The following is a 14,543-nucleotide window of genomic DNA, read 5'->3' as shown; positions in this document are numbered from 1 at the left end:
AGGAAAGATGTCACTTTGAGGACTAAAGTGCGCCTGACTCAACCCATGGTATTTTCAATCGCCTCATAGGCATGTGAAAGCTGGACAATGAATAAGGAAGACAAAAGAAGAATTGATGCCTTTGAATTATGGTGTTGATGAAGAATACTGAATATACCATGTACTGCGAGAGAACAAATAAGTCTGTCTAGGAAGAAATACAGCCAGAATCTCCTCACAAGCGAGGATGTTGAGACTTTGTCTCACGTACTTTGGATATGTTACGAGGAGAGATCAGTCCCTGAAGGACATCATGCTTGGTAAAAAGAAGGTCAGAGAAGACAAGGAAGACCGTCAACAAGATGGACTGACACGGTGGCTGGAACCGACTTAAACATAGCAACGATTCTGAGGATGGTGCAATACCAGGCAGTGTTTGGTTCTGTTGTACATAGGGTTGCTATGAGTCGCAACCAACTCCACAGCACCTAGCAGTAACGACAACTGTTTATGCTGACTGGGCTTAAACTCTTAAGGTGGCTCTGCACTTGACCTTTTAGTTGTTTTCTTTTTTTTTTTTAAAAGGGTGAGCGACCACTTGCCGCATGTTTTTAAATGTGGCTTGGGTCTGCCTGCAAAAGTTTGTTTTTTTCTTTAACATACATTCACTATAGGAAAACTGCAAAACCTAAAGGAAAAAAATCTGAAGGTCAACAAACTCCAGCTCCCCAGAGCCAAGTCCCGTTAACACCAGGCTGTGAAGTCATTATCAAAGGATCCCAGGTTATTGCTGGAGGCTTGCCAATGGATCAAATCCTTTAAGATGAAAGAGCCAGAGGGGAGGGTCATCTATTGTAAATATGCAAGATCTGGCAGGAACTGCGAAGCACATCTCTGCTCTGATCACTGCTGCTCATTCTCTTATCTCCTCTCCAGGCCTTCATATGCACGCAAACATTTCACAAAGCCGCACCCACTGTTCTGAACCCTTTTTTGTAACTCGTGCGTGGGGAGGAGGGGGGGTAATCTTTTCTCGAAGGTGGGGCGACGCCTGCACCCCGGGGCTGAAGCCGAGTGCCGGCGCCCCTCCCTCGACTGCAGTGTGGGCCGGGCGCTGCCGCAGAGTCCGCGGAGCGCCACGGCGCCCACTCGCCCCGCAGCGGGCAGCGACGTCGAGACACTCTCCGGGTGTTGCGGTCGTCCCTTTTGGCGGGCTCCGGCGCCCCGAGGCCCCGCCCCCCGGAGTGATCTATCCGCAGCAGCGGAGGCGGGCACCGCGCTCCCATTGGCGGAGCGGCCCGTGCCGACCCGCCCCCTCCCGGCCCCGACGCTAGCACGTTGAGTGGCGGGGGCCGGCCGAGAAATTGCCCGTGCGAGGAGCGGCGCCCGGGGCGAGGGCGTGAAGATTGGGGAGCCCGCGTTAGGGCCCCCAAAAGGCTGCTGGTCGGGAGCGCAGCCGGCGGGCACGGGGGGAGGGGGGTGGGTGGGCTGAGAGCAGCTCGGCTGCGAGGCCGGCCCGCCGCCCCTTCCCCCCACCCCCGTCGACCTGGTCGGCAGAAGCTTCCCGGCTCCTCAAGCCGACGCGATGGCGACTGCTGAGGAGATGGAGTCCTCTCCACCGACGGACGCGAGCTGGGAAAGCAGCGGCGGCGGCGGGGACGACGAAATGAAGCAGGCGCTTCCGGAGCCCGAGTCCTCCCCACAAGATGGCGGCGGCGCCCTCAGCATCGCGGAGCCCGGCGCCGGCGCCGCGCCTGAGGAGACTGCTGGGGCCCAGGCCACCCAGAGCCTCAGCCACGAGCAGCCTCAGGACTCGTGTGAGGCGGGCGCGGCCGCTCTGCTCAAAGGCCCCGAAGAGCCCGAAAGGCCCGTTAGGAGGAGTTTTCAGATTCCCAGGAAGAGCAGAGAAAAGAAAGGTGGTGCCTTCCTTCCTCCCCAACCTCTCTTCCTCTCTCCCCTCCATCTTTTCATTAGAACCTCTCTGTCTCCTCTTCCCACACCCATCCGAGACACGTAAACACGCATGCAGCGCCAGCCGCCTCTCCCTCACCTCCTCGGCCACCCAGCTGCTGCGCGTTGGTGCGAGAGAAAGCGGCGGAACCACGCTCCCCTGCTCCCTCTCTGCCGGTGGAAGTTGGAAGTAGCTCAGGTTTGAAGCTTGTCCGTAAGGCTGCAGCTCCCAGCAGGAAAGATGGTGCTCGGCGCCCCTCCCTCCCACCCCTGAAGGCAGAGAAGCTGGTGTGTCCTCCTCAGGATGCTTCTGAGAAGTCTCACTGTGGAAATAGCTCGTGGCCGTGGATTCTGGGGCTTTCTCCAAGGCCATTGCGTTTTGAGGACCACAAGTGCTTCTCGCTGTGGAAGTTCTTCAGCTTTATGTGTCTACTTGAAATTGGCTTGATGTCAGCGTCTTCCCTGGTTTAGAAGTCTCCATTAGTAGATGTGATCCATGCACACTGCTATTTTCCATCACACTTCATTTCCATATAGTTTTTTTTTCCCCTTGTTTTTGAAGCTGTAGATTAAATAGGTCTCTCTTTGTAATTTCAAATTTAGTCTGTTTTTTCTTCTATTTGAGAATGATGGGAAGGTAGGTTCTTGGTGCAGTAATTTCCCTATGGGAAAAAAAGGAGCTAGCTTATGCCCAAGAGTCACCAACTTGATCTTGCAGATGATAGAGGTTCAGATTTTTTAAAAGTCCAATTTTAGCCTTTGGAAGCAATATGGGAATAGTTATGTTAACTACGTTTCCTTTCCTTTTTTTTTTTTTTTTTAAGTCTTAGTGCCATATTGTGACTAATGGAAATCAAAATTAGTATATCCTATTATTATAGTGGTAGTTTTGACTATCCGGTGATTTTGGATATTCTGGATTTAGTCAACTCAAGAGTTTCTTCCTCTTTTTTCCTTGTGGTGTGGTTCAGGTTTTCATGATTTACTCTAGGAAAGAATAGGAACTCTTTAATTTGCAGGAACTTTGTAATTTGAGTCTTAGTAAAGACTTTCCTTAGACTCTTGAGTGACGCATGTGCTTCCTTTTTTCCATGTGCATAACCAGCTCCATTTGCCCAATTGGAATTATTGGAGCCTTTTATCAGTAAGATACAAATAAAGTCAAAGCATTAATTTCAGGATGACAAAGTCAAGGAAATGCTTGGTGTGAAAAACCATGTTGACAAAGATGAAATTAACCTTTGTCCACTAACATGAATAATGTTTCTAGAAATACTGTGTAAAAGAGTTAATGTAATAGACTTTAGGGCTCAAGAGGATATTGTAAATGTTAAGGTTGTCAATTCTTTTAGTAGTTCATTTGTTAAGCTGTGTGGTTACAGTCTGTCTACGTGAGGAAAGTCAGATGCCCAGCCTAAATTTTAGTTTGGAAGTAACTTTCCAATGGGCTCTGTTTATGAGGTAGGAGGTTGGACTTTTTTTTACTTGATAAAAGCATTTTGAAGTTCATTTATTTTTAGGTTTTAATTTTAAGTGCCTAAGAATATGGACATAAACCACGATCTACCACTTTTTAACTTTGTTTGGACCAGAAAATTGGCCTAGAAGCCCTTACAGTTTGATTTGAAATGTGGGAAGGTGATACGTGTGTTTTTTTAATTATATAAACCAAATCCGGAGGTTGTTCTGAAATAGACTTCAGTTGAACACACTAAAAGTGGAAGTAATTGCGGGATCAAGAAATATAAAACCTAGTTGCTTTCCCCTGAGTCTGATGCTCCTTGGGGAAAATTTATATTTTCTTTTTTCACCTAGAGACAAAGCTGTAGGTAAGAAAAATATATCACAGTGGACTTTTTTCAAATTTAGTGAAAACGAAAAATGTGTAACGTGTCTGTACACTTGAGTAGCAGTAGTGCAATAATGATTTAAATAGATTTTTTAAAAAATAAGCAGCTGTGTCACCACCAGGGCTTTATTCTGTCCAAATGGAGAGAGGTTAGTGCTTGATGATAGAATTTAAAAGAAAAATTCAGCTTTTCATTATTTAAAAAAATGATGAGAAACAGTGCAGGTACTGCTATCTTTATGCATCATCCCAACATCATTTCTTGGAGAGCTTGAAAGGTATCACTTTATAGAATTTATCCAGGCATTAGTTTTGGTCATCTGAGTCTTTTACCACTGAATATTAGATTATTTTCAGTAGATAAGGGCTGCTTGAACTTTTTAATATCAAAGTTTCAGTTGCATTTGTGTTTTAGTATGGCAGAGCTTTGCTTATGACTGATTTTCCAGTGAAATTTAAGATTAAGACTTGGATATTTATTGCATTTTTAAGGTAAATTTTGCGTAAGTAGCTTACTGACTCAAAGTTCTTTTCTTAGTCTTGACAAAAGCATGAGATAATGTTGGCAAACACTTATAGTGCTGATCCAATAAGTTGTAGGCACTGTCCCAAGCACGTTATATGTATTGACTAAATCTTTCAAGGATCTTATGTGGTAGGTGCATTCCTATTTTGCAGATGAGGAAACCGAAGTATTAACAGGTTAATTAACTTGCCCAAGGTCACAGGTAGTAAATGATAGAGTTGGAATTTGAATTTAAGTGTAGAGTAGCTCTTGTGTGCTATCCAGTCGATTCTAACTCGTAACGACTTTATAGGACAGAGTAGAACTGCCCGATAGGGTTTCCTTATCTGTAATTTTTGCTGGAGCAGATAGCCAGGTCTTTTTCCTGTGGAGCCACTGGTGGGTTGCAACTGCCAGCTTTTCGGTTAGCAACTGAATGCTTAACAGTTGCACCACTGGGGCTCCTAGGGTAGCTCTTACCACTATTACGATTTGGCTAGCAAGGTTTTTCTTTTTTTAAATTTTACTGTTTTAGGTGAAAGTTTACAGCACAAATTAGTTTCTCGTTCAAAAATCTATACACAAATTGTTTTGTGACATTGGTTGTAATCCCTACAATGTGTCAGCACTCTCCCCCTTTCCTTTGACATCCAGGGTTCCCCATGTCCATTTGTCCAAGTTTCCTGTCCGTTCCTGCCTTCTTGTCTTTGCTTTTGGACAAGTGTTAACCCATTTGTCTGTATGCTTGATTGAACTGAGAAGCACGTCCTCACGTCTGTTACTGTTTGTTTCATAGGTCTGTCTTGTCTTTGGCTGAAAGGTGGACTTCAGGAGTGGCATCAGTTCTGAGTTAGCAGGGTGTCCAGGGCCATAGTCTCAGGGATTCCTCCAGTCTCTGTCAGACCAGTAAGTCTGGTCTTTTGTGTGTGTGTGTGTGTGTGTGTGTGTGTGTGAATTTGAATTTTTTTCTACATTTTTCTCCCCCCTTGTCTAGGACCCTCTGTTGTGATCCTTGTCAGAGTGGTCTGTGGTCGTAGCTGGGCACCATCTAGTTCTTCTAGGCTCAGGCTAGTGGAGGTTGTGGTTCATGTGGTCCATTAGTTCTTTGGACTAATATTTTCCTCGTGTCTTTGATTTTCTTCATTCTCCTTTGCTATGAATGTGATGGGACCAATAGATGTATTTTGGATGGCCACTCACAAGCTTTTAAGACCCCAGTAGGATAGAGAACCAAGAAGGATATAGAACATTTTCTTTATGAACTGTGTTATGCCAGTTGACCTAGATGGTCCCCAACAACTTGGTCCCTCAACATGTTTGAATGTGTCTAGAAGGCTTCTATGATTTTGCCTTGGTCAAGTTGTGGTGACTTCACCTGTATTGTGCATTGTCTTTCCCATCACCAAAGTTTACACTTGTTTACCATCTAGTTAGTGATTACCCTTCCCAACCCTTCCTCTCCCTTGTAATCCTCAAAGATTGTTTTTTTCTTGTGTAAACCTTTTCTTTAGTTTTTGTAATAGTGGTTTCATAAAATATTTGTCCTTTTGTGATTGACTTACTTCACTGAGCATAATGCCCTCCAAATTCATCCATGTTGTGAGATATTAAGGTTTTTCTTTTCATAACCTAAGGACTTAAGTTAGTTTTTGGTTTGACCTGTTTGTAACAAAGATTTTTTCCTAGGTATATTCAGAGATGCTTAGTATGTCTTCATCCCTGAGGAATTTTATGATTCAGAAATTATATTCACTATAAAATTAATACATGTAATCCATACTGACAGATGGAATGACCTAACTTTTTATTGGCTGGAAGAGTATAAAATTTTCCTCTTTGATATACCGTGAAACCTGTGAGAGCTAGAACTTGACAGGACTGCCTGGTCTTGCAAATTTTCCGCCTTTGACAGGGTACAATCTTAACCACTTTTCTGTCGCTCTCTTTGAGTGGAAAATATTTACGTTTTCCTTCTCTGACAGGTTTCTGCCTTACACAGGTTCTGGCTTTTGTATGTTTTAGTGTATGTTGTGTTATTTATTGGCTGAGCTGTTTTCCGTGGTGTAGAGTGGCACTATTGTTACACTTAGCCAAACTGTAAAATCATACTTTGTTAGTAGATGTTTCACTGTGGGCTTCTTTTACTCTATTAAGTCATCTAAGGTAAGTTAAAACTGGTAATTGTGTTAGATACAGTTCTTCCCTCCAGAGTTCTTGGGAAATGAGGTAGTGATGATTCACTTTCTGGAAAATGTTTATTGGCTAATGTTTGCTGTGGGGCACAAGGCAGTCTCTCACGGATTGACTGTTATCATACACCTGGGTCCATACTGTTCTATTTCAGGAGAATACATGGCTAATTTATCTCCCAAAATCTTTTCCCACAGAGTAGGCAGTTGTGTCTCTGAATCCTTTGGGGCAAAGTCTTAAGGAAATAGCCATGGTGTTTTAGTAGTTGCATATGGATAAGTGGGTCCTGAGTACTATAAATCTCCCTACATAGAAGTAAACCTGAGCAGGAAACTAGGCAGAACCCAGTCAGTCATCCACATAAAACATTTGATGGATGTAAATTCTGAGTATTGGAGGTAAAATTTTATTTCACCTATTCCCAGCCCAAAACAAGTCAATTGTTAGTTTCATATTTATACTTATCTCTCTTGATCTTTGCCAGTGGGTTCATTCCTAATTCTGCATTATTTAATCTTATTGTTGATAACAGAAACGGAACACTCCTGAAGTATTATGTCTTTTTTTTTTATTAAAATGAAGAAAAGTGATTTTTAAAATATCTTTAGTGAATTATTGCTAGGAACAAATGGATAGTCATTGTTTTATAATCATTAATACCACTAGACATCAGCCTTTGGATTCAGAGGGAACAATTAGAGACCACCTGTGATCCTCAGCCTACATTTGCAGACTGTTTCCTCGTCTTCAGTGAATTAGTTACTTTAAATTGGAAGTTATTTATGCTTCATATTTTCCATTTGAATGTTTTGAAAGCAGTGGTCCATTCTTTGTTTTAAAAGTTTAGTTTGTTTTTACATATACATGTATATGTGATAATATTTTTATATAATTTTAATACAAACATCTGCATTAACACTGCATGAATTAATAAAACTGAGGAAGAATGTTATTTTGACTAGGGAACAAAGCTACTATTTGATGACCTAAATTTTAAGTCTGTGTCAACTGCTTAAATATAAACTTAAATCTTTGAGTATGCTCTGTATGTAACCGGTAATAAAAAATACTTATTGATAGTATGGACTGGGAGTCGGGAGACCCGAATTCTATTCTGACTTTTCAATACTGTTATCAGTTTCCTCGTCTGAATTAAAAATCTGCAAGTGCCCATCTAAATCTGTCTGAATTAAAAATTTCCAAGTGCCCATCTAAATCTGTTTTTTAATCCCATAAAGTACATCTGGAATTAGTTTTGTCCTTAGGAAAACCTTGTAAAGTATGATCAGAGATCAACTTATTAGCTATCTTTCTGACTTGGATTTAATAGAATCCCTTTAAGCAAGATTAGATGTTTCTTAACGTGTTAAAGCACTGTTGCTACTGCTGTTAACCTTTATAAACCAGAAAAGGTGTTAATTATTACTTTTGACCCTGTTAACTCTGCAGGAAAGTTCAAATGAGAAAAAATATTTAAGAGATTTCAGAGAAGACACATAAGAGTAGTAAGAACATAGGCCTAGAAATCAAATTCTTTGTTCTTTTATAGCTAATTTCTTGTATCTAAGTGTTGTATGTTGTTTCCTAGTCTGTAAAATCAGGAAACTATTTTTTCCAGCTTTTGGAATTGATTAGAAATTCCAGCTATAACGTGAGTTGTATATGCATATATACACATCTTTTATTTTATTTATAGTTCAGTATACAAGATTTGGAGCCAGACAGCCTAAATTTGATTCCCAGCCACTCCATTCATTTAACAACTGTGTAACATTTGGCTAAGTCAGCTCTTGTTCATTTTCATTTTGAAATGGGCATATTGAATTTTTATAGTGGTTTTGATGATTAAATGAGCTAACCACGTAAAGAAAGTTCTTAGTACACTGTCTAAAGTAGCAATGACTGAGACACAGTAAATTGTCAGAATGCAAAGCACAGTACACTGTGACTTCCGTAAGTGGAATGGATTAATGTATAAAATGTTTTATTCCCCACTTGGATAGCCACACCGTTGTTTATTATTATTGTTTCAAATTGTTAGGTGCCCTTGAGTCGGTTCTGACTCATAGTAACCCTGTGTACAATGGGACGAAACAGTGCCTGGTCCTGTGCTATCCTCGTAATCGTTGCTATGTTTGAGCCCATTGTTGCAGCCACTGTGTCAGTCCATCTCGTTGAGGGTCTTCCTCTTTTTCGCTGACCCTCTACCCTACCAAGCATGATGTCCTTCTCCAGGGACTGGTCCCTCGTGATAACATGCCCATAGTACATCATTATGTATCAAATAATGAGCCATAATTGAGATTATGGTGGATATATTTTCTTCAAAAGAAGTAACAAGATACTTTGATCAGGGTATACCCAGTGTTAAGAGATAAAAGACATAAAGGAGACCACCAGGAAATGTACATTCAGAGCATAAAGTAGATAATCTGCCAGTATCAGCACATTGGTAGTAACTGGCTTGAAATTATAGCGTAACTTTTCTTTTTGTACCAGTGATCGTTGGAAAAAATTCATAACACATTATAACTGGCCCAACTTGTAAAAAACCAATAGGCGTTTGAAATCTAAAATGCGTAGGATATAAATATTTTTTATTGTTAGATAGACCTAAAATAATTGGACCGTTTATTTTCACTTGCAAGAATTTTTTTCCATTGACGGTCTACTTGAGCACATTAGGACATTACTTTGGAATGAAATGGGAATATTAGGGTTTTTTTTTTTTTTCTGAGAATAATTTGAATGTAAAGTTAAATTTATATGATTTGTCTAATGTTTCATTTATGATTAGATTGATAGTGGAAATAACATTGGGGCAGCTTAACTAAAGAAAATAAGTTTTTATGTAGACTAAGAATTTCATGACAATTTGAAACCATATGATATTTTTGGGCACTTTTTAGATACCTGAAGTCACTTTGTTAGTTTAGAAATACAAAAGCCATGCATAAAACCTGACTTGTAAAATCAACGTTTGGCCCATTTTGAATGTGAAGGCCTGTAAAATGTTGACACTTACCCACATGCTGCTTTCCTTACCAAGTTCTTTTGTTTTAAATCTCCAATTTTGTGTTGGGGATAGTTATCACAAAGATAAAATACTTTTATCTAATACATTCTATAAAACAGATTTGAATTGAGAAACTATGTTCCTCTTCTGTTTTCTGAGCTTTCATTTTGTTTTATATATTACTGAACTGTTGAATTTTTTAATGAGACTTGAAAATGACAGATATTAATAGTCACAGGATATATGTGGTATTCAGTATGAAAAAGTGTCTTGACAAAGTTATTTTCTTCACGCACTTATTTAACCATTTAACCTACTGAGGCTGGCGCTCACAATTCTAGATGCCGTAATATGGTAAAGATAAGACTAATGAACATGGCAGATAGCCTGCTCTCATGGAGTTTACCGTTGGTAGATTACTGAGTGTATTCATCTGCCACAAATTTGATTATAGGACACTTTGTGTTTAATACTCTTGGTTCTATTTGAGTGCATTTTCCCCCCTGCTGTTAGTCCAGATAGTCAGTGTCTTTTTATTGCTTTACTTAATTATATCGACTTTATTTTATTTAGCATGCAGTCTCAAAGCAGTGGTAACCATTCGTTTAAGACACATTCTGTCATTGAAAACTATGTTTTTATAGGCATTTTTGTAATATACTGTTTCATAAATGAATGGGTGAATGGGTATAATATCATTTGACATCATTTCCTTCAAAGCCTAATAACTGTGTATAGAAAATATAATAAAAAAACAGTTTACTAATTAGCTGTTATCCAGTACCTTTTAGAGTATGTACAAGTGGAACCTAAAAATTTTTCAGTTGACATTTACTGACGCTTATTAAATAGTATTGTAAAAGCAATTATGGTAATAGAGTATAACATAGGTTCTGTGAATAGTTGTAAGGAGTCCTTGGGTGGCTCAAACAGTTAAGTCTTGGCTACTAACCAAAAGGTTGGCAGTTCAAATCCACCTAGAAGTGCCTTGTAAGAAAGTTCCAGTGATCTACTTCTGAAAGGTCACAGCCATTAAAAACCCTATGGAGCACAGTTCTACTTAACACACATGGGGCTGTCATGAGTTAGAATCAACTCAGCAACAACTGGTTGGTTTTTTTTGGTTTATGAATAGTTCTGTCTACATTGAAAACTAAATGGCTCCTTTTAGGTTTGGGGGAGTTTTATAGAGAGAGAGTTGGTGTTTGAAATGTACTAATAAGTTAAAATATTTCACTCATGAAGTAGCAATTTGAGGTTGTAACACCAGTAATCCAAATAACAAACTGGTTATTTGAATTAAGTATCTTAACAACTAAATGAAGTGTAGCTGGTTGGAAGGAGCCCTGGTGGCACAGTGGTTAAGCACTTGACTGCTAACCGAAAGGTCTGCAGTTGGACCCCACCAGCGGCTAAATGGGAGAAGAGACCTGGAGATCTGCTTTTGTAAAGATCACAGCTTAGGAGACCCTACGGGGCAGTTCTACTCTGTCCTATAGGTTCGCTATGAGTCAAAATCGACGCGGTGGCACACAACAACAGCATGGTTGGGGGTGGGGGCCTGCGGAATAAAAGCTTTTAGTGTCTACTTGATACACACCAGGTGCTGTGCTTGGAGCTTTTTCCATTTGTTGTCTCACGTATGGCATGTGGCACGTGGTAGTTATTAAGATAGCTGGAGTTCTCCATTTTACAAATGAGAAATCTGTTTTATGTTTGGTTAAGTGATTTACCCAACGACTCCCACAAAGCCAGTAGATGCTAGATCTGGTATTTGTGTCCAGGTTTGACTTCAGAGACTCAACATTTTCCCATCTTTACTAAATTGTCATAGTAAACGTTCTACTGCTTTATATTGGCAATTCAAGAAGCCATTAGGACGCAACACATTTTATTACTTCAAACTTTAGTACTAACGCCAAATAGAATCATTTTATTTTATAGACACATAAGTGTCTTAAATGTTTCTATGCTTTCATTTATGGTGTAAGCATTAAATTTGCTGAAATCCACTGTCCCAGATAATACTCCTGTGTAATATAAAATAGTTGCTGCAAGTTGAGTATGTGCACAGGTTGTTACGAGAGTCTAAACAATTAGGCTGCGGAACACAGCATCCCTAAGATTTGCCAATTTGCAGCCTCCTTGTCTGCATGTGTGATGCCAGATCTTCACTGTTGAAGGAGGCAACTGGTTTTCATTTTTCTTCAGTTGGTGTCACTTTTGCATATCACGAAATAAGATAGGCTTCATGCCTTTTTTTCCACTTTATTTAAAAGCTAACCCACCTGCAAAAATATGATAAGCTACTTTTAAGATGGAATGATCTTAACAATCCCTTTTTTTTTTTTTTTTTTAATTTTAGCACTTTTCCAGCCATTAACTCCAGGCTCCCGAGAATTTGAAGATGTTTTAAACATTCTGCATTCATCTTACCTTGAACCATCCTCAACAGCAAATTTTAACTACAGGCGTGCTTGCTTGATACATAATGAGCTTTTGGAAAAGGAGGTATGTTTTAAATTGTGTTTATTGTAAAGTTCTTCAGAACTGATTTAGTAGGCTGAAATTTGTTTTGCTTTCCTTTTGTCTAAAAATGCTAAAGTTTTTAGGAAAGCTAAATTATGGAAGGGAATATAAGTTTTAAATGACAACCTTTTCCCCCAAACATTGTTGATCTAGCATTACATTTGTTAGTTATGTTAAACTCTTACTGATGTATAAGTATGTAAAATAACTTGTTTTCCTCAAAATGTTTCGTAAACATAGGGACAGCTAACTATATAATGGTTTAATTGTAAACTCATAACAAGGCTTTTGGTCCTTTTATTTAATTAATTAATTAAATTTGCACCCTGTTAATTTAATTGAATGGAATCTCTAATAGTATATTATGTCTAAATTGGAAGATAGTTAATGAAATCAAACGTGTATTTTTCTTAGGATATACTTAAATTTTTCCCCAGTTGTGGCTTGGTGGCTGGATTGCCTTAATATCTTTGTTGGAAACTCTTAATGAACGAAAGGGAATTGTTGACAGTGAATTTAAGTTTTACATACAAATTACAATATTCTTTGAGTAGGAAATACTCTTTGATGTAGGATAAGCCAGCATGTGTAATTCTAGGGTAACATAAATGAGAAGTTTAGAAATATTTAATGTGTATTTCTTTCTAATGGGCTTGAAATACTATTAATTTTAATACTTTTACAAGTTGATTAACAAGGTGCTAACTATGAAAAGATCCCTAAAGGGGAAGAACGCTTCTGGCTCCCAGAGAAAATTAAAACCTTGGTAGCTTGATGTGGTTGCGTGGTATGATAGGGATTATCTGTTACTTTTTGTATGAAAATTTACTCTAAAGATTCATTAATTATGTTATTGAAGATCAGTAATGTTCTGAATACTGTATATAAAGTTGTTAGGTATGGATTCCACCTTTAGAATATATATCCATTTGCTTGTATCTGAAAGTGAAAGCCAGCAGATTAGTGTGACTTACTTACAGCTCACATGTACTTAGACTAAGTCACTAGTTATCCTAGAAATATTTATGAAGCACATCTGTGTGCTTGGCATTGAGAATAGAGTTATAAAGAAAAGAAACATCTTCCCTTGTCCTAGTATAATCTAGCACTAGGTCATTCAATGGAGATTTATTAAACCACCTAATTATGCAACACCATCCTAAGGAAAATGAGAGGTACAAAGTTAACTAAAACATGCACTTGGAACCTGTGGGAGAGTTGAAATGTGGTAAAATTTTAATAGAAATTTAGTTAAAATTGATAAACACTAGGTGCTTGTTTGACTGTATGGGTAAAGAGCCAGTTATAATGGAAAAAGAAAATCTGAAGGGCTAAAATTACAATGAAGGAAAATAACAGTTTCTTTCTACTTTGGTAGGTTTAGAAGTTCTTGGAAATAAAATTCCTGAAACTCTTAGCTTGAAAACGTAGTCACAAATTAAGTAGTTGTTACAGATTTAATTTCATTTTAGTTTACAGAAAAGCGAAGAGAATTGAAGTTTGAGGGTCGCTTAGATAAGGAACTTTCAGAATCCTATGCATTTCTGATGGTTGATCGACACCAGGTGAGTGAACCCTCTAAAAAACAATTCGAGGATGTTTCCATTGTAGGTTACTAATTTTGCAGTGTAGTTGGTAATATACTTGATAATTATGAACTATCATTTTCTAGATTCATAAGTGGAAGAAATGATTTAGTGGGCAAAGTATTTCATTGTTTTGTAATTTATTTTTCAAATATACTCATTTTTTCTCTCTGACCAGTCCTATTTTTTTTTCCTAGAATGTGCTTGATAATTAATGATTTTCCCTTTATTAAAAAAAGAAAATTATCTTTTCTATTGCTTAGTATATGTTCTTGGGACCATTGCCTCCCTTCCCCCTGCCCTTAATTGAAGATGTTTAGGTGGAGTTACTTTCTCTTTAAATATTTTACTAGTTTTAATTTTTTCTAAAAGAGAATGTTTATATATATGAGTGTCAGGAATTCAGAGTATCTGTCACAGCCTAGCATAAACAAAAATAGAAACTGACTATGGTTTCATTGAGAAGCATAAATCAATTTCACATTGCTATTTTTCTTTGTTTTTAATGACTTAATGCCATAATTAATACATACCAAAATTGAGATTTTAGTTTGGCCACTCTCACATAAATTGGCATGTATATGAAATTTCTGTAGTAAAGTATATGGTTTAGAAGCTTAGATTTTACTTCAGCTTATAGATTACCTTTTCAGTGTTTTAATATTACTTTGATAGTAAGATGAGTGTTTTGTTTATTTTAGGTTCAGATCATATGTGAAAAAGGATTACAGGTGGGCCAGTCCAAAATAACAATTCTTGGCAGTCCTTCCATGGGTAATCTTTTTTTTTTTTTTATTTCTATTTACCTACTGTTAAGTTGCCGTTTAAAAATGTATTATTGCCCCCAGACATTTCCGAGGTTCACCATTCAGCTGGGGAGTGGACAGCCGCATAAAACCAAATGGGACTAATGAGGCACAGCAGTCCAGGGACAAGGGC

The 14,543-nt window shown here is 38.6% G+C and overlaps 1 protein-coding gene across 4 annotated transcripts in view; it reads left to right on the top strand.

Moving 5' to 3' along the window:
- The first annotated feature begins 1,343 nt into the window (after window positions 1-1,343).
- The window catches only part of LOC101359150 (protein TASOR), a 92,172-nt gene continuing 78,972 nt past the window's right edge, over window positions 1,344-14,543 (top strand). For all 4 annotated transcript variants that reach the window (XM_004368629.3, XM_023727408.1, XM_023727403.1 and 1 more), the window contains exons 1-4: window positions 1,344-1,895; window positions 11,855-12,000; window positions 13,491-13,583; window positions 14,306-14,378. In XM_004368629.3, coding sequence (XP_004368686.1) covers window positions 1,565-1,895; window positions 11,855-12,000; window positions 13,491-13,583; window positions 14,306-14,378 — 643 coding nt within the window. In that variant the 5' untranslated portion in view covers window positions 1,344-1,564. The remainder of the gene's footprint in view (window positions 1,896-11,854; window positions 12,001-13,490; window positions 13,584-14,305; window positions 14,379-14,543) is intronic.

The sequence above is a fragment of the Trichechus manatus genome, unplaced genomic scaffold (genome assembly GCF_000243295.1).
Source record: "Trichechus manatus latirostris isolate Lorelei unplaced genomic scaffold, TriManLat1.0 scaffold00001, whole genome shotgun sequence".
In the NCBI taxonomy this organism is placed as follows: Eukaryota; Metazoa; Chordata; class Mammalia; order Sirenia; family Trichechidae; genus Trichechus; species Trichechus manatus.
This window is presented reverse-complemented; position numbering and strand designations above follow the sequence as displayed.